The sequence below is a fragment of the Arvicanthis niloticus genome, chromosome 22, assembly GCF_011762505.2.
Source record: "Arvicanthis niloticus isolate mArvNil1 chromosome 22, mArvNil1.pat.X, whole genome shotgun sequence".
NCBI lineage: Eukaryota > Metazoa > Chordata > Mammalia > Rodentia > Muridae > Arvicanthis > Arvicanthis niloticus.
In genome coordinates this window covers 5,125,269-5,145,748 of record NC_133429.1, presented here as the reverse complement: position 1 = coordinate 5,145,748, position 20,480 = coordinate 5,125,269, and the positions used below count along the sequence as shown (strand labels likewise).

The 20,480-nt window shown below is 42.2% G+C and overlaps 1 protein-coding gene and 1 non-coding gene across 2 annotated transcripts; both read right to left on the bottom strand.

The window, feature by feature from the left end:
• Positions 1 to 3,381: 3,381 nt before the first annotated feature.
• Positions 3,382 to 5,136, bottom strand: Actl9 (actin like 9). Its single transcript, XM_076919174.1, has one exon. It carries the CDS (start codon positions 4,671 to 4,673, stop codon positions 3,426 to 3,428), a length of 1,248 nt encoding a protein of 415 aa, XP_076775289.1. The 5' UTR covers positions 4,674 to 5,136; the 3' UTR covers positions 3,382 to 3,425.
• Positions 5,137 to 15,337: 10,201 nt separating this feature from the next.
• Positions 15,338 to 15,467, bottom strand: LOC143436543 (small nucleolar RNA SNORA17). Its single transcript, XR_013106504.1, has one exon. It is a non-coding gene; the product is annotated as a small nucleolar RNA SNORA17 (small nucleolar RNA).
• Positions 15,468 to 20,480: the final 5,013 nt, after the last annotated feature.

The window sequence follows — 20,480 nt, the reverse complement described above, 5'->3', positions numbered from 1 at the left end:
TGTGATGGTGTGTGTGTGTGTGATGTGTGTAGGTATGTGATTGTGATGGTGTGTGTGATGTAATATGTATACGTGATTTGCGTTTGAGTGTATGGTGTATGTGGTGTGAATGTGTGCTGTGTGTATGATATGTGTGTGTAAATGTGAGTGTGATGTGTGTATAATGTGTGTGATTGTGTCTGGTGTGTGAGAGTGTGTGTGTGAGTGTGTGTGATGTGTTTGGTATGTGTGTGATGTTTGAATATGTCTGATATGTTTGTTGTGTCTGATGTATGTGTGTGACATGTCTGTCTGTCTATGATCTATTTTAGGTAGAGAATGGCTCAGAGAAACAAAACTTTAAAAAAGAGCCTTTTGTGAACTTTGTTTCATTTTGGAATTTTTAGTCTTATTGATTTTTTGTTTATTTTATTTAATAACAAGAGAAAATATACAGGTAGGGAGGTGGGGAGGTCCTGGGAGCAGGTTGGGGGCATGTCAAAATGTACAAAGAAACCTTTTATAAAGAAAAAAAAATCAAGAGCCTGGGAAGTGACACACACCTATGTGCCTGTCTTCCTAGCTATGTGAAAAGCTGAGACAGAATGATCATTTGAGGCCAGGAGTTCCAAAGCACCCTGGACAATATAATGTGAGCCTGTTTTACAAACAGAGCAACATCTTGGGAGGTGGCTCAGTGGGTAAGAATGCTTGCTGTGGGGGACCTGTGTTAAATTCTCAGTGTTGCTGGGCACATACTTTTAATCCCAGCAGCCGGGAGTCAGCAGCAGGCAGGTCTTTGAGTTTGAGGTTAGAATGAGTTCCAGGACAGTTAGGGCTACAAAGAGAAATCCTGTCTAGAAACCAAAAAGAACAAAACAAAACAAAACAAAACAAAACAAAACAAAACAAAACAGTTCCCAGGACTCATGTAAAAAGTCTGTAACCCCAGTGCTAGGGGTATGGATGGGCAGACAGGAAGAATCATTAAGACTTGCTGGCTGCCAATCTAGCTCCAGGTTCAGTGAGAGATGCTGTTTTAAAGGAACAAAGTAGAGATGGCTAGAGGAGGACTTCCAACATCCTCCCCTAGTTCCCATATGCACACACATACACGATCACAGCACAAGACAGAAGCTGTCAGCCATGCAGACAGAGACACAAGGCATATGTGTAAGCATCTGGACAGTGGCCCATTACAGAAGGAGAGGCCAGAAGGCCTGGGATACAGACTTGAATAAAATCTAGGGACATCTGTTTATTTTTAATAACAAATGGCAACATGCTCTCCATGTCTGTGTGAGATCCTGGTTGTCTTCAATTCATACTGGAGAACTTGGCTCCGAAGTCCTCTAGAGAGGACTCCAAGTGCTTCATGGGAGAGCTACGTTCCCATTTTATGTTTAGCAAGAACATAGTTGGGCCAGAAAGGCCTCATGGTCCCAGGGCAAAGAAAGTCCCTGGGGCTGTGTTGAAGTCATAGGCTGAGTTAGATTGTCAGTCTAAAGAGATGGCTATCAACTGTGAATGAGTGCAAGGAAGTGGGATTGAGCATGGCTAGCACGATTGGCCTTTAGGGACACATGTAGAGGCAAGTGGAGGGAACTAGTGTCCAGGTGTTTTCCTCCTGGAACATCCGCACGAGGAACGTGATTGAATGGATTGCTCTTGAGAACACCGTTACCCACCATTATCCTAGTCTAGGCTGATAAGACGGCACCAGGGAGTTGGTCTGTGGTGAGTTCCAGAAAACATGTAGAAATTCCAGAGAAGGGAGTTCTGGAGGTTCAACATGGGGAAGACCCTAGACGAGTGTCTTTGGAGAGGGTTTCTGGGGAGGGAGTTGGGAGATTACAACACAGGCAAGGCTTAGTAGCATTAATGGGCTCAGCAAAGGATGCCTCTGAATTGCAGAATAGGACCCACATCTGGGAGTCCAGAGTCTTTCTGGGAGAACGTGAGGGGAGAGGAATACAGTTAGACAGTATTCTTGTAAGGTAGCCATGCAGGACTGTTTCTGGTGGAAGCAATGGCGTCAGCTTTGAGCAGTAAGGGCCATCCTAAGGTTTGGGAATCTCAGTGTTATTTGAGGGGAGTCGATGGAGATGAGTTACCAGAGAATCTGATTACAGGAATATGACGGGGAGGTCTGGAGAGAGAAATCATGATGGGAAAGGGATAGTTTCAGGGATGAGTTTTGAGTGCCAGGGGATCCTTCAGTATGTCGGTCACGAGAGACTCTTAAGGGTGGTGGATGGAGATTTAGTATTCAAGTGTGGAGTATGGAGAAAAAAAATGGGGACGGCATGCACTTGGTCAGCTAAGAGTGAGTTGCCCACACTTCTGCCATGTATCCTATGTTCCAGTGCTGATAGGTTACTGTAGTTTTTGTCCCTCATCAGAGACGATTTGCTGTGCAATGAATAGCAATCAATAAAGATACCCTTCAGATGGTCAGAGTGCAGAGACCAAGTACGTGTGGTGTTCTTAGCCCTCGATGAGACATCTACTTCACACTATTCCTAATGACTCAGGGGACTTTGCAGAAGAGGGAGCAGAAAGATCCTGAAAGCCAGAAGCTGAGGAGGATTGTCAGAAAATGTCTTCAGGATACATGAGGGCCTTTGCACTTGCGCATGCACAGCTGGTGTGTTTGTCTGCATAGGACCTATGCAATATCAAGCCACTCAACATTCCAGCATAGATAGAGGCACCCCACTCCTAAGTTGAGAAGCTTTGGATAGGGAGGATGAGTTTTCTTCAGGGGGTGGTCCCTGTTGGAATGCCTGTGACAGTGGGTGGCCCCACACTCATGCACACATGGGCAGCACTGACTGAGTGGACTCAGTGGTCTGTGAAAAGAAGTCCCGAGGTTGGAAGGAGGGTGTGGCAGAGGGGCTCTGGGAGACCCTGGGAGGGAAATGGGGGGTCCACATGTACAAAGTTCCCAAGAAACAAATTAAGGAGAGAAGTGTAAGGGACTATAGAGAGTGTATGTGGAAGGATAAGAAATAAGGGTCAGGGAGAACTGGTAGAGTAGAAATTCTGGGGTGTGGTATGCAGAACATCTTGTGAAGGCTTTTTTTTTTTTTTTTTTTTTTTGGAGGGAATGGTTTGGAGGAGTTGAGGGATTATATCAAGGGCCACTTAAGGCCACTTAAGAATTCATGGACATTTGTGGAGGCTCTCTCTCTCTCTCTCTCTCTCTCTCTCTCTCTCTCTCTCTCTCTCTCTCTTTCTCTCTCTCTCTCTGTATGTGATTAGTATGTTAGATTCTGAAGGTATTTTGGGAACGTGTTGAGGAGTAAGTTGGGGGTGGGTAAATGGTTTAATGAGAACATGAGTCATTTGAGTGACCCCTAGAACGCGGCATAGAGCTGGAAGATGACAGACTTTGCTTGCCAAGAAAGCTTTACTGCCCTTAGCCCTTCCCACCTTGTCCCATGTTAGTAGCACTTTCGGTATACAACCTGGGGTCCCCTTTCTTCATATTGTTCCCGCAGGACCCAACAGGACTGGAAAGCATGCAGTGAGGCCAGAATGGAGCCCCCAATCCACACGGAGAGGTTCCTGTTAGGCTGTGCCATCACCACTACGTGGTCCTCAGGGGACAGAGAATGCAGTAGCTCTGCCCTGAAGCGACCCTCCAGGCCGGTGAAGAGTGAGGAGCCTCCACATAAGATCACATTCTGGGCCACGTGGGGCCGTAGCTCCTGAGGCACCTTGAGGAGGCTCTCTTCAGCCATGGCTGGGAGGCCCATGGGCGACAATCCTGGAATCTCTGGGGGATTGAATAGGAGCTCTGGGCACTGGAATAACTCCTTTCCCAGAGTAACAGTCCGTCCATCAGGAAGCTTCAGGGTTTGCTTGCACTCCTGATCTGTGCGGGCCTGTTCCTTTTTGAAATCTGGGGCCAAATAGCAGTAACGATGTTTAATGTTCTCTACCAAGTCCAGGTCCTCCTGTTGCAATGAGAAGCCGGAGCCCAGGATCATCTCTGCTAGGAAGGCAGTAAGATGGTTGCCTGCCAGGTCCAAGCGTTGGATGGCATGGGGTAGGTTGTAACCCTGAACAACTGGCACCGTGTAGCTGACTCCATGGCCAGTGTCCACAACAAGTCCGTTAACACGCCCATGAGCATAGACTGACAATACTGATTGAGATGCCACATATAAGGCTGGGGAGCGCAGAGACTCAAAGGCCACTTCTACTAGCTTCTCTCGGTTGGTGGCAGGGCTGAAGGGTGGATCCGAAAACAGTAGAGGGTGGTCCTGGGTGTCTACTTGGAGATCATGTTCCAGGATGTGTCGCCATATTAGTTCGGCTGCTTCCCAGTCCACCACAATGCCGTTGCGGATAGGCTTCACCAATCTCAGTTCCGGGCGGGAGCGGGCTGCCTCTCCAATAAAAGTTTCCAGCTCTGACTGGCCCTTGGTAGCCTGTTTCTTGGGCTGGCAACCCAGGATGGTGGCCACCGTGTAGGTGGGTTGGGACTGTCCTGCAAAGCCTACCTTACAGGTGCCTGTGCCCATGTCAATAACCACAGCACCTGTTTTTGGTGGGAGCCAGTCGCCTACCATACTGAGGGAATCTTGCTGTAGATTCTTGCTCACCATGAGTGTGCTAGAGGTCAGGGGAAGAGGCCCATGAGTCCCGGGGGAGGGCTGGGGTTTTGGATATCCATTGACATCCATGGGCTGCAGATGGCCTGTAGGCTGCTTGATAAAGTGGACCTCTTCACTCTGGGTGCCAGTAGAAAAGGCTGATCCAGGTCTAGGGTGGCCAGAAAAAGAGAGGATGAAACAATGGTCTGTGACATCACTGTGCTTGCCTTTGCTTCACAATGCCGGGATCAGTTGAGGTCAGGCAGGGGGAAGCCTCCTATATAAACCTTACCTGGGAGGAATGTGTGTTTACCAGAGATAGAGTAGAAGAGACTCTACTCAGGTCTAGCTTGGTCACGTGGTCAGTTTTACTGGGGTTACTTATAGGAGTGTGGAGGAGGGGTTGTTTACAGGCACATGGATAACACTATACCTAAAGGGTAAAGATATCTCCAGGTGACAAATCTTAATGTTGAAGCTTCTCATACTCAAGGATTCCTGCTCACAAAGATGGTTTCTATCTAAAACCCAGATTGCAGTGCTCAAGGATATTCTTATCTGAAACTCCAGAGGCAGAACTAAGACCAATACATTTTCCACCAGATCCCACCCTGACAGGCATTTCCGACTTCAAACCTTACAAAATCTCAAGCCCAGTGCCACAGCCCATAGCTTCCATTCCCATGAAGAGGTTGTTGCCTTTCAGTGTTCTAAGTAAAGGGAAGTCTGCTCCTGTTGAGATGGGTGTTTCTGCCACTTTATTCCAGTCTGATATAACAATATGAGTGAAGAAAAACATGTCTTCTCCAGCAACTGTTAACTGTCTATATACTCGTAGAAAGGGGCGTGGCCTCCTGAGCCCCTAGTATACCAACAGCTAACTGCCTCTAGATCTTGGGGGAGGGGTAAGACTTCCTTGAACCTTCTCCCCTACTAACCATTAACTGTTATCAATCCCTGGGGACACCATACTCCTGTACGGTGGCCTTGTGAGTCTCATGTCTGTGATAGACAATCAATAGGCCCATTTTTTGTAGGTCTCCTGTGTGTAATTACAGCTGCAAAGTCATGTCATGCCAGAGGGCAGCGTTCTACAGCAGGACCCCAGAGCACTCATTTCTTCATGACTATCCTCAAAGTGAACAACTTGCAGAGGAAGGTAGGGTATCTGACTCAGTTTCTTTATTGCAGAACCCTTCTCTCTCCTAACACACACACACACACACACACACACACACACACACACACACACACACACACAATCTGACAAGACCAACCCAGAATCCTTTTGTGGGTACCTTGGCCAGTCTCCCAAGAACATAAATCTGAAGGTAACAGGCCAAACTGACTGGCTTTCTTCCTTTTTTTCTTCCCCTTTTTAAGGTTTTCATTTTACTTTTATTTATTGATACGTGCACAGCTAGTCTGCTAGTGGCTATACAATGTATGAAAATGGCACATTTTCCGTCAGCAACAATTAACAGTCCATTACTTAGGAAGAGATATGTCCTCACGGGTACTTCCTCTATCCATTGTGAAAAACTGGAGGCCCCAAGCTTGTGTTTGTATAAGTGTGGTGCGTTCATGGTTACAGTGGCAATGTCATATCTGCATGGCAGTGTTTTATGACATTCTCCCCTTATTCCTCAGCTTTGATTTTTGTCCACTCTTTTTCAGTGTTCCCCTGGAACTTTGGGTGGGAATAGGAGGGCACTGGGGCCTTGTTCAGGACTGACCACTTACCAATAACTTTTTCTCTGTATTTTGACCAAGTATGAGTCAAAGTTCACCTTCACCCTTTGTACAAAGGAGCCTCTCTGCTTCTGCCTGAGAACTGCACTATTCTGTGGGTATAGACATAAATATTTAGAAGGAACTTTCACAACACATTCATGTGGGGAAAGAACAGTAGTATAATGGCTTGTTTGACCATGTGCCATTCCCAGCTGTAGGGTTGGTGTATGGGGGTTCACAATATTGTGTTTATTCTTGGAGAGAAATTGTAGTGATTTTTGTCTGTTTTCTGAATGTCCATAAGAATCAGGAATACACTAAGTAAAAACATTTCATTCGTCCTTTTCAAGCACAGATTTCTGTTATACTTGTAAATTCTGTGGTCCAGATTGAGGTAGTTTAGCACTTAAGAGCACTAGTTTTTGTAGAGGACTTGGATTCCTGGCAGCTTATAACCATCCTTAAAACTCCAGTTTCAGGGGGATCTGATGCTCTCTTCTGACCATGTATGCCACAGATATACATGTAGAAAAAAATATTTGTACATAGAAAAGAAAAAATAGTAAATTCTGTAATAGCTGAAAGACAATGTAAGGGCGAACCCTCACAAGCTAGAACTCACAGTGTACGTGGAACAGTTCTCATCCTCCACTGGGGTTCGAACTTACAGAGCCAGGAATGAGTGCTTTGACCCACAGAGCCATCTCACTAGCCCAAGAAGACATATTTGGAGTTTCACTATTAGCCTCACACTATTTACAGGTTTATCGCAGTCTTTAGTTTGTTGAGTTATGCACCTTCCATTCCCACTTCATAGCTTTCTATTCCCAACAACACGTAGGGATGTTGAATTTTGTCAAAGGCCTTTTCTGCAGCTACTGAGATGATCCTGTGATTTCTCTCCTTAACTCTGTGTGCTGTATTACATTTCTTGATTTGCATTTGTTGAACTGACCGGCATTACTGGATTGAAATAAACTCTTACCAATTTTTAAAGAAAAAAATGACATCTTTATCTATTAATCTTTTTGATAGGAGGGCCTCCAAGGCAAGTGCAGAGGAGACAACTGGTTGAAGTCAGTTCTTTCATTCCACCATCTGGGGCCCAGGAATCCAGGCTAGGTCATCCGTCATATCTGGTAGCAAGCACTACTCACTGAGCTAATTTACCAGCTCCACTGCACATGAACCTACTATGTCTTAAAACTGTTTATTTAGAAAATAGCTAATGGCATGATTACTTATGACTTTTGGACATTGCTATCCTCTCTCTTCTGTATTTATATCCTTACATCTTAAATAGAACCTTTTCCCATTTCTTAAGTTCCTTTTACTTCTTCCCTATTGTTCCCACAGGCCTCTACCCTGGTCATGATCCCTGATTTCTGCAGTTACACCAGGCTATGTATACACACCTGAACATTTGAAGCTATGAACCTCAGATGAGAGAAAACATGGGACTTGGTTGTCTTTCTGGGTCTGAGTAACTCCACTCACTGTAATCTTTTCTACTTATCATCTGTTTATCTGAAAAGTTTGATTTCATCTTTCTTCATATATTTTCTTTTGAATAATATTCCATAGTATATATGCACCACATTCTTATTATCCATTTGTTGGTTATAAATGATATAGGTTGGTTGTATTTCCTAGCTATTGTGAATAAAACAGTAATAATCATGGCTAAACATGTATCTGTGTACTGAGAGGAAGAGAAGGAGTAAGAAGAGGAGGAGAAGCTAGGTGATGAAAGAGAGAAAGAGGGGGGAGACAGGGAGGCAGATGTTCATGTATCTCCACCAGTCAAAGATAGTTGATATATCTAGGTTGAGTAGTGGGTTACACCTCTGATTGAACAATACCAAACTTATAAAGCCTATGATTAACATAAAATATGTATAAATGCAAAAAGGAAAAGGGGGCATGGGATAGGGGCTTTCTAAGGGGGGGAATGGGAAAGGGGATGGCATCTGAAGTGTAAATAAAATATCTAATAAAAATGGAAAAAAAATCTATCTGTGGAGTAGGATGTTGCGTCCTTTGGTCATATGACAAGGAATGGTATAGTGAGGTCCTATATTAGGTTTGTTTTTAGCTTTTTGATCATTCTTTGCATTGATTATCATAGTGGCTGGATTGGTTTGCAGTTCCACCAGCACTGAATGATGGTTCTCTTTCCCCTACATCCTTGGCTGCTTTGTCGACTTTTGTTATTCTGATTCAGGTAAGATGATACTTTAAAGTTATTTTGATTTGCATTTTCCTAATTGCTGGTGCTGACATTATTTTTCTGAGATCTTTTTTTAAAGTCATATTTCTTCTTTTGAGAACTTTGTGCTCAGGTCCCAGATCCTAGGTCCACAACAATACAGGTGTTCTGTATTATGTTTAAAAGCTCTTCATTTTTTGATTTCTCTATGTATTCTGGATATTAATCTCCCGTCAGATGTAAAGCTGGCAAGGACTCTCTCCTCCTCTCTGGGTTTCCTCATTGATCAGTTGATATAGCTGTGTGGAAGCTTCTAAGTTTTGTGAAGTCCCACGTGTCAATTGCTGGCCTTAATTCTCATGAAATGGGAATTTTTTTCTATTCAGAAAATCCTTTTATACAGTTATATCCTATAGGGTGTTGCTTATGTTTACTTTCAGCAACGTCAGGCTTAGGTATATGATTTATCTGGAGTTAGCTTTTGTGCAAGGTGATAGATACTGGTCTAATTTCTTTCTGCCTGTAAACAGGCATAACTGCTTGAGCTTGTAGGCTGCAGGGTAAACCACTGTCTCCTCACTCTCTGACTCCCAGCAGCGCTGCAGCCTAGGGATGGCATGTTTTGTTGGGAGCTCCAGGCCTCCACACACCACCCTGTCCTCGGTGCCAGCTGCTGGGAAGGACCTCTGTGTCATAGGCTTGCCCACTCTTACCGTTTACCAGCAGGACAAGTAGCAAAGGCCATAGCAGCAGCGTGTAGCCAGCTGCCCCTATTCAGCAATGACCTGCTTCTGCACAATCTCTGTCACTGTGCCAGCAACTTCACAGGTCATCAAGAATGACTTTTGTGCTTGCAGTCTGATAGCTCAGACCCAGCAGCACAGGGTACAGATTTGTCATTCTCTGCCTGGAGCTCTTTTTTTTCCAGTTTTGTGAGTCCATATTTGAAAAGCATCTTACCATAAAACTTGCCTTTTCCCCCCACTTCTTTTCCTTACTTGTTCTGGAGCTATTGAATGACCTGCAGACTCCCTTTTAGTCACTGTGTCACCCCTCGGGGAGTTTCCATGGGTCTCTTAAATCCCTTAGTGCTCCATAGCAGGTGCCCTGGCTGCCACCATCTTTTTCTTTTCTCTATTAAGCATTTTTGAGTCTGAGAATCAGCAATATTGAACCATAGTTTGTTCTCTCTCTCTCTCTCTCTCTCTCTCTCTCTCTCTCTCTCTCTCTCTCACTCTCCTTCCTTTCTCTTTGTATGGCATCAGTCCTTTTGATATTAGAATGATACTGGCAGAGAGAGAAAGAGAGAGAGAGAGAGAGAGAGAGAGAGAGAGAGAGAGAGAGAGAGAGAGAGAGTTTGAGAGTGTTCCTTCTATCTCTATTTTTGAATAGTTTAAGAAGTAGAAGGGGTAGATGTTGGGTGTTGGAGGGGACCAATTCAAAGCCCTGGATCTGGTCCTGAAAGATAACTGAGCCTACCACCTTTTACACTCTCATGCCTTCCAGGTTGGCTCCCCGCACCCCACTACCAGGGCCATCTCTACCTTGCTGCCCAGGCAAGGTGCAGGGCCTGTTCTGAGTTTTTCAGCCAGTGAGTCTCATGACACTGGGTCCAGCTCTTCTGCCTGCCATAGATGGTGAGAGATGAGAGAGAGGAGGAGGGCATCTCTCCCTCATCCATAGCCACCCAGCAGACAGGAGGCAGTGCCTGTTCTCCTGCATTTATGCCTTTGGGGCTTTCACATCAAGGGCCAGCTCTACTGTGATGGCAAAAGAGAGGGGAGGAATCTCCTCTTCACCAATGCCACTGCAAAGCTGAAAAGAAGCAGGGCTGGTTCTCCCATACTTACACCCTTGGGACTGGCTCACCTGCAACTTCTCTATATCTAAAGCTAGCTCTATTGTGCTGCCCAGGCAAGGTGCAGGGCCTGCGCTCAGAGTGCTGCAGCAAGTGAGAGAGTAGCTCTCCCACTCTGATTACTTTGGAGCCAGCTCTCCTACCTGCTGTGGGTGGCAAGGGGCAAGGGAGGGTCATCTCTTCTTTGCCCATGTCACTGTACAACAGACATGACAGGTCCAGCTCTCCTATGTTCATATCCTTGGGGCCAGCTTGCCCAAGCCTGTGCTAACAGGATCAGCTTTATTGTGCTGCCCAAAAGTGATGCAGGGCTTTCTCTCCCAAGTGCTGCAGTTGGTGAGGGGCAGGGACAACTTTCCTTCTCTCATGACCCCAAGGCCAGGTCTCCAGACTGCTGTAGATTGAGAGGGGCAAGCAAGGGATGAGGGTATCTCCTTGGCCATGCCACCATGTGGGAGACATGGGGGAGATGGGCGATACAGGAGTGATCGGGCCAGCTCTCCCATGCTCATATTCTTAGGGGCCAGCTCACTTGTAACTCCCAAAATGTGTGGGTGTGCTTTTCCTAGTATTGCAGCTGGCTAGGGTCAGGGTCAGCTCTCCTGCTCTCAAGCCTGCAGGGATAGCTCTTTCATAGTGCCCAGCTGAAGGGTGGGGCTAGTTTTGCACAGTCCTTAGACATCACATCAACATATCTCTGGATGGCAGCCCAGACCAGGGGCACCCACTTGGCCATTGGTGGTAACAGACCCCTGCTGCTTTAGGACCACAGACCCAGATGTGGCCCCTGGATGCAGTGCAGGCCAAGATCCCACCATGGTCCCAGGTGGGATCACCAGTTATTCACATCAGGATGTCCTTCAATTCACTCAAGCCTCCAGTTCTGCCTCTCTTCATTATGCCCACATCCCCCTGTTTCTCTTTTTCTTCTATTTCTCCACCACCTACTTAGAAGAGCCTGGTGTCTGGGGTCATCTCAGGAATGGTCTCTGGAATACTATGCTCCTTTTGAACATTATGGCACCAGGCAGAGGTAATCTTGGGCATGGTCTTTTCCCTTAGGCCTCTGTAGCACTCAACTTGTCATCTTAGGCTAGCTCCTTGTCCAGGTCCGATGGCACCAGTGTGGTATTCACCTTGGGCTTGCTCCTTCACCAGCCTGCCTGAGTGACCCTATGTGAGGGTCATCTGTCTGAGGCTCATACCACCCAGGATCCCCAATCCCAGTCAGTGTTCTTCTAGTCTCCAGCTTGTGCTTGGTCTTAGGAGCCATCTGGGCCTGCATGGCACCAGACTGGTGGTTGTCTCTGGCTTGCTTTTTACAGAGAATGTTAGACTACTTTGTGTGTGCGTGTGTTTTATTTTTTATTTTATTATTGGATATTTTATTTATTTACATTTCAGATGCCATTCTCTTTCCCCATTTCCCCTCCCTAGAACCCGCTATCCCAGCTCCTCTCCTCCCTTTTGCTTTTATATCATTTTAATTACATGCAAATATTAAGGTCAATTCTAGGTTGAGGAACTAGCAATACAATAGATGCAAATAGTCAAGGAACAAGCCAGACAATAGACCCAAATAATCAAAGAACAAGCAAGGCAATAAACAAACTTCCATGAACACTCCCATGATCCATGTTTCTAAGGGCTTATCAGGATAACCAAAATATCTGAGCTAACCTCCCTGTCCTAGCCCAAAGTCATTTTCATATCTGAAGCCTACTTCATTGTTCTAGCCTAAAATTTAGATTCCTGCCTGAAATTACTTCTTTGTTCTAGCCTAATATTTAGATTCCTGCCAGAAATTACTTCTTTGTTCTAGTCTAATGTCAGATTCCCACCTGAAGCCTACTTCCTTGTCCTTGGCCAATGTCATATTTTTGTGAGCAGCCCATTTCCTTGCTCTTGGCCCCTGTCATATTCTTGCCAATCAGCCTCAAAGGCTCTCGGCCTCTCCCCCTTTTTTTTCATTAACAAGACTGAGCTTGTCTTAGGTTGTTCTGACAAGAATGCCTTCCTTACCTGCCATGGAATGTGTATTATCAAAAAGCAATGCACTTCTGTCTTAGGTTGGTAAGGTTCTGTGAAGAATTTTACCTGTCCTTGCCTTGCCAGCCTGTTAATTTAATAACTCTTCTGGGGGGTCCATTTTCAGGTTCAAGCCATGTACTTTGGCTGCCAACATGTTGATGTTGTTAAAGACAAGCTTTAATACGATGAGCAAGAATAAAAGTATTCCTAGGACAAAAAGGGCTAGCATGATCAAGCTATATATGCCATTGCAGAAGCAGTGGTGCTAGCAATTAATGTAATCAAAGCTGTTATACCAGCAATAATCAAACCCACTACCCTCTTGCTTCTGCTTAAAGCCTGACTCATTTTTTCTAGTACTTGCAAGCTATTTTTAGAATACCAAGGTTCTGTGATACTCAGGACACTAAAACAAAAGCTTGTTGATAGACCTCCATAACTGACATGCCAGATTTCAAAATATAAACAAAATTAGAAGGTATACAGTCAATGCGACTTACATTAAATACTGCAGAAGAAACAAATGTAATTTTACCCTGACAATTAAAAGAGCCTTAACACATGTGCTAACACCTGTTTAAAATCCAGATCCTGCCTCAACTTTATCTCTTGCTAACATAACATCATAAAGAACTGCAGCTAATGTCCATATATGTCTCTGAAAATGTCCAGAACCAGACTTCCAAATGAAGACAGTTATTTCCAATATTGGATTGATTTCTAGACCAGTTTATGATTGAGTCTGAATAACTGGTCACACTTAAGAAGAATACAAGAGTCATTATAATTTCTCTTTTTGATTCTCTGTTCCACAAGCTCTAAAAACTTGAGGCAAGACAATTTGTCTCATCAGGGGTATAGGTAAGCAATGGTGGGTCAGGAATATATGTCCAATACTGTGGTAAATACAAGGCTTACACCCAGTTAAAAAAAATAGGTATATCTTACATTGGTAAGAAATCTTTATAATAATTACAAGGTTGAAATTATAATCTCTTACATTGATATGGAATTTATATTAATATATTACTCTCATGTAGACATTGTACCTATATATCTTATTTAGAAATACAAGGCTTAGACCCAGTCCTTTTTAAAAAAAAAAAATTAGTGGAAAGGAATTAACAGACAACTGTTCAGATTGCCTTACATAGTTGATTTTCAAAAACGTCAGAAATCCATAGAATTGACATTACAAACATTCTGATATAAACATTTATTTTATTGGAGACCTATCTGATCCTGACAGCTTCCCAGTCTTGGATTCTAAGAAGAAATTGAGCATCTTTGGAGTTACACCAGTTGTGGTATGACAGCCACTAGGCAAGAATTGCCACTTTTAATCTACAGACAAAATAGTGTGCAAAAAAGAAACACACTTACAGAGTAGTCGACTGATTATATCTGCCAAGACAGAGTAATCAGCCCTTAGTAATTCTGCATTACTAGGTCTGTCAGATGATTCCTGGGCCAGAAGGCTGAAGACCAGATGCTCCAACATTTTGAAATAAAGAACTGTCTAGATGTTCAGTGGTCTATTTAAATTGGCTGAGTTTTAGAAGCCACGCTTTGTGCTTCCCATATCTTTATTTAACTGAGTCATTCTGGATTTCTGATGGGGTTGAAGATTTATAATCTCACAGTCAACCCAGGCTATTTACTTTGAGAAGATGATTTTCAGATGCTATTCATTTTGAAGACAGGACATAAGCCAGGTTCAGAACTAAGTTTTTTAATTGAGAGAGATGGCAAAGGTTCTATTTAGTTAACAAAAATGATGGACTGGGTGTTAGGTTTATCTTATACTTTAACAAACACAACATGGTAAAATAGCTAGTGTTCAATTAATATGTGAAAAGAAAAAAAAATTTTTTTATTATTGGACAAAAAGGGGGAAATGTGGTGGATAGCCCCAGCCTCTTGTTGTCATGATAACTCCACTCCTGGGAGGGGCTGCGAAGGAGGAATGAATCTTGTAAACCTTCTGTCCAATCAAATTTGTTAAATAAAGGCTACAGCCAGTGATTGGGCAGTAGAAGAGGAGTGGGAGGAGCCAGAGGCAGGAAAAGGAGAAGAGGAGGAGAGCGAAGGAAGAAGACGGCGTGGCGCAGAGTTGGCAGTTGGTCAAAGCTAGAGGGCAGTTGGTAGAGAGAGAGAAGACGAAGAAGGCCTTGACCTAGGAAACCGCAAGTTGTTAAGAGCTCTCATAGCCGGAAAATAGTGTAGTTTAATGGTAAATCTGCCCAATCTAGACATGCAACATTCATTTGATACTTATTGACTTGTGTCGTTATTCTCTAGACTCCCTATGGGCAAAAGATTTACCACAACACAATACAGCTTCCAGTCACCATTGTCAGGGCACTCAGTAAGCATCAGGTCAGCATCATTCTTTGTCCTGGCATTAGAATTTCTCACCTGTTGAATGGGTTAAGGGGTTTCTGGGGGTGGGGGTGGGGAAAGGGGATAACATCTGAAATGTAGATAAAATATCCAATAATAAAAAAAGAAAAACAAACAAACAAACAAAAACAGATAATGGAACTGGCTATTGCAGTTAAACATTTGAGACTTCTTGGCAGCAATTTAACATTACTCATATTACTGGGATTCCTTATAATTGCCAAGAACAAGAGACTGTGGAAGGGGCCCATGGAACTTTAAAATAATAGCTTCATAAAATAAAAAATGGGGAGATATATTCTCATACACCACAAGTTTATTTAAATAATTTTCTTTTTAGTTTTTATTTTAAATTTTTTAAAAAATTTGGAGGCCAAGGAACTTTCTGCTGAGTGTCTATGGCACTCTACAACTAGGCATACTTATGCATAGGTGAAAGGGAAGGAGATGTGGTCCTGATAAGGTATTAAATATGGGGAAGATGGCATGTTTGTGTTTTTTTTCTGCAGGATGCTGAAGAATGTTAGACTACTAATTATTCAGATGTTCACAGGTCACAACACTGAGCAAAGATAGAGCCTTTTTCTTCTTTGCCACCTACTGACACATATGACACAGCAAACACACCTTCAATGCTTCCAAGAGCAGTATGGAATCTTTTTATTACTAGTTCAATCTCAATAGTTACAAGTCTGTTTAAGTTACTGATTCCTTGTTGGTTTAATTTTAGTGGTTTGGTTAATCTAGAAATTTATTTATTAAAAAATAATTTCCAGATCAATGAAGTAAAGGCCTTTAAAATATTCCATGATAGGCTATCCCCAGCAGACCTTCATTCTACTTCCATGTCTCTGCCTTTCATCAGACCTGCTTATTCTGAACCTACAGGTAAGATTCCTCCAACCTTCCCTGCCAACTGAGTCCTTTGGAGCACCACCTGCTACCCTGGGCAGTCTGCTATCCCTTCTGGACCTCTATTGTCCAACCATGTCTGCCCACCTTCATCAGATCTGAGGATACCAAACCTATAGGTTAGATTTCTTTCCCCCACCCACCTTCCTTGTTCACTGAGTTCTCTGAGGGCACCCTCAGTTGCCCTAGACAGTCTGCTATTTCCAGTGGACATCCATTCTCTCCTACTTTCTTCAGACTTGCAGATCCTGAACCTATAGTTAGATGCCCTTCCTATACCCACAATTCCTGCCCACTGAGTCCTATAGGGCACCCCAAGCTGCCCTGAGTAGTTGCTCCATTTTTCCATCAACTCTCTACCACCTCTATCAGACCCTAGGTTCCTTAACCATACAGAACTGCAGGTTTAAAACCATATAGCCCAAGCCTATCAGAGGCCTGCCACACCAGGACATCGAAGTTCACCCCCTTCCAATACCAACTACAACAAGAATATCCAGGGAGAAAAACCATCCAGATGGCTAAAGGCACTTGAAAGAACACAATCAACAAGAACCACAGCAATATGACACCTCCAGAGTACAGCTACCCCACTACATCAAGCCCTAGCTATCCTAATACAACCAAAGCACAAGAAAATGACCTTATATCCAATCTTATTAAGTTGATAGAGGCTTTTAAAGAGGAAATGAATAAATATCTTAAAGAAATACAGGCAAGTACAATCAATCAGAGAGAGGAAACAAATAAATCACTTGAAAAAAATACAATTAAACAGGTGAAGGTAATAAATAAAAATGTGCAAGACCTGAACATGGAAATAGAAGCAATAAAGAAAACATGAACTGAGAAAATCCTGGAGATGGAGAACCTAGGGAAAAGAACAGGAACAACAGATGCAAGTATCACCAATAGAATATAGGAGATGGAACAGAGACTCTCAGGCATAGAAGATACACTAGAAGAAACTGATACATCAGTCAAAGAAAATGTTAAAGCTAAAAAAAAATTCTTGATACAAAACATCCAGGAAATCTGGGACACCATGAAAGGACCTAATCTAAGAATAATAGGAGTAAAATAAGGTGAAGATTCCCAGATCCAAGGCCCAGAAAATATTCTCGACAAAACAATAGGAGGAAACTTTCCCAACCTAAAGAAAGAGATGCCTATAAGCATACAAGAAACTTATATAACACTAACTAGACTGGAACAGAAAAGAAAATCCTCCTGGCACATAATAATCAAAACAAAATCTACAGAACACAAAGAAAAAATATGAAAAGTCACAAGGAAATATGGCCAGGTAACACACAAAGGTATATCTATCAAAATTACACCCAACTTCTCAACAGACATTCAAAAAACTAGAAGGTCCTGGAAATCCCTGAAATCTTTAAGAAACCATAAGCACCAACCTAAATTACTATATTCAGCAAAACTATCAATCACCATAGATGGAGAAAACAAGATGGGTCAAGACAAATCCAAACAATATCTATCCACAAATTCAGCCATACAGAAAATACTAGAAGGAAAACTCCAACCCAAGAAGAATAACTACATCCCAGAAAACACAGGAAATAACTAATGCCATACCAGCAAAAACAAGGAATGCACACACACACACACACACACACACACACACACACACACACGTGCACACACACTCTCACACCACCAACATCAAAATAACAGAAAATAACAATTACTGGTCATTAATATCTTTCAGTAGTAGTGGACTCAATTCCCCAGTAAGTAGACAGGCTAAAAGAATGGATGTGAAACAGGATTCATCATTCTGCTCCATACAAGAAACACACCTCAGCCATAAAGATAGACATTACCTCAAGAGCTGGAAAAAAGTTTTCCAAGCAAACAGATCCAAGAAGCAAGCTGGAGTAGCCATTCTTATATCTAATGAAATAGACTTCAACCAAATTAGTCAAAAATGACAGGGAAGGACACTTCATATTCATCAAAGAAAAATTTCTACCAAGATGATATCTCAATTCTGATTATTGATGCCCCAAATACAAGGGCAACCACATTTGTGAAAGAAACATTTCTAAAGCTTAAGTCACACATCACACCTCACATATTAATAGTGGGAAACTTCAACACACTCCTCACACCATTGACAGCCTCACCCAGACCAAAACTAAACAGAGAAATAATGTAACTCACAAACACTATGAATTTAATGGACCTAACAGACATCTATAGAATATTTCACCCTAACACAAAACACTATACCTTCTTGTCAGCATCTCATGGATCCTTCTCCAAAATTTACCATATAATTGGTCACAAAGCAAGTCTCAACAGATACATGAAAATTGAAATAACGCCTTGTATCTTATCAGACCACCATGGGCTAAAGCTGGAGTTCAACAACAGAAACAACAGAAACAACAGAGCGCCAACACACTCATGGAAATGGAACGATTCTCTACTGAATGATCTCTGGGTCAGGGAAGAAATAAAACAGAAGACTTTCTAAAATTTAATGAAACTGATGGCACCACATTCTAAAATTTTTGGAACACAAAGCAGTTCCAAGAAGAAAGTTCATAGCATTAAATACCTCCATAAGGAAATTAGAAAGTTTATCAGCAATTTAAAAGTACATCTAAAAGCTCTAGGGGAAAAAAAAAGTAAGCATACCCAAAGAGGAGTAGAAGGCAGGAAATAATCAAAATCAGGGCTGAAATCAATCAGTTAGGAACAAAGAAAGCAATACAAAGAATCAACAAAACCAATAACTGGCTCTTTAAGAAAATCAACAAGATAGACAAAACCTCAGCCAAAATGAAGCAAGAGACAGACAGTATCCAAATAAGAAAAATCAGCAGTGAAAAAGGAGACATAACAATCCACACTGAGGAAATCTGAAGAATCATTAGATCTTACTTCAAGAGCCTGTACTGCACAAAATTGGAAAAATCTTAACAACAGGGATGATTTTCTAGATGAATACCACTTACCAAAGTTAAGATAAGATCAGTCAAACAGCCACATGATCCCTAGAGAAACAGAATCATTCATTAAAAGACTTCCAAGCAAAAACCCCCAGGGTTTGAGGGTTTTAGTGTGGAATTCTATAAGACTGTCAAAAAAGAGCTAATTCCAATACTCCTCAAACTATTCCACAAAATAGAAACAGAAGGAACACTGCCAAACTCATTCTATGAGACTACAGTCACTTTAACACCTAAATCATACAAAGACCCAACAAAGAGAACTTCAGACTAATTTCTCTTATGAATATTGATGCGAAAGTCATCAACAAAATATTCACAAATGGAATTCAGGAACACATCAAAGACACCATCCCTACCGATCAAGTAGGTTTCATCCCAGGAATGCAAGGATGGTTCAATATACGAAAATCCATCCATGTAATCCACCATATAAACAAACTGAAAGAAAAAGTCACATGATGATCTCATTAAACACAGAAAAAAACCTTTAAAAATTCAACACTCTTTCATGTTAAAGGTATTATAGAAATAAGGGGTACAGAGCACATACCTAAACATGACCAAAGCAATATAAAGCAAGCTAATAGCCAACCTCAAACTAAATGGAAAGAAACATAAAACATTTCCACTAAAATCAGGGACAAGGCTGCCTACTCACTCCCTAGCTATTCAATATAGCACTTGAATTTCTAGACAGAGCAATAAGACAACTAAAGGAGACCAATGGGATACAAATTGTAAGGAAGAAGTCAAAGTATTACTATTTGTGGATGTTTGATAGTATACATACACGACCCCCAAAATTCTACCAGAGACCTCCTACAGCTGATAAACACCTTCAGCAATGTTGCTGGATACAAAATTATCTCAAAGAAATTAGTAGCCATCCCTTATACAAATGAGAAAAGAGCCAAGAAAGGAATTAGGAAAACAACACCCTTCACAATAGCAATGAGTAACATATAATATCTTGGTGTAACTCTAACCAAGCAAGTGAAATATCTGTATGACAAGAACTCAAGTCCCTGAAGAAAGAAATCGAAGAAGACATCAGAAGATGGAAAGATTTTTCATGCTCATGGATAGGTAGTATTAACATAGTGAACATGGCCATCTTACCAAAAAGATTCAATGCAATCCTCATCAAAACTCCTACACAATTTTTTATAGACCTTGAAAAAGCAATTCCCAACTTCATATGGAAAAACAAAAATTCCAGGATAGCCAAAACAATCTTGAACTATAAAAGAACTTCAGGAGGAATCACCATCTATAACCTTAAGCTGTTCTACAGAGCAATAGTGATAAAAACTGCGTGGCATTGGTTCAGAAAATGACTCCTTGATCAATGGAATTAAATTAAAGACCCAGAAGTAAACCAACATACAGACACTTGATTTTTGATAAAAAAGCTAAAACCATACAGTGGAAAAAACGAAAGTACCTTTAACAAATGGTCATGGACTAACTGGATGTCTACATGTAGAAGAATGAAAATAGATCCATACTTATCATCCTGCATAAAACTCAAGTCCAAGTGGATCAAGGACCTTAACATAAAACAGGATGTACTAAATCTCATAGCAGAGAAAGTAAGAAATTTCGCTGATCTCACTGGTACAGGAGACAAGTTCCTGAACAGTACATACATGGCTCAGGGTCTAAGATCAACAACTGATAAGCAGGACCTCATGAAACTACAAAACTATTGTAAGGCAAAGAACACCGTAATAAACCAAATCAGCAGCTCAGATATTGAAAGGATC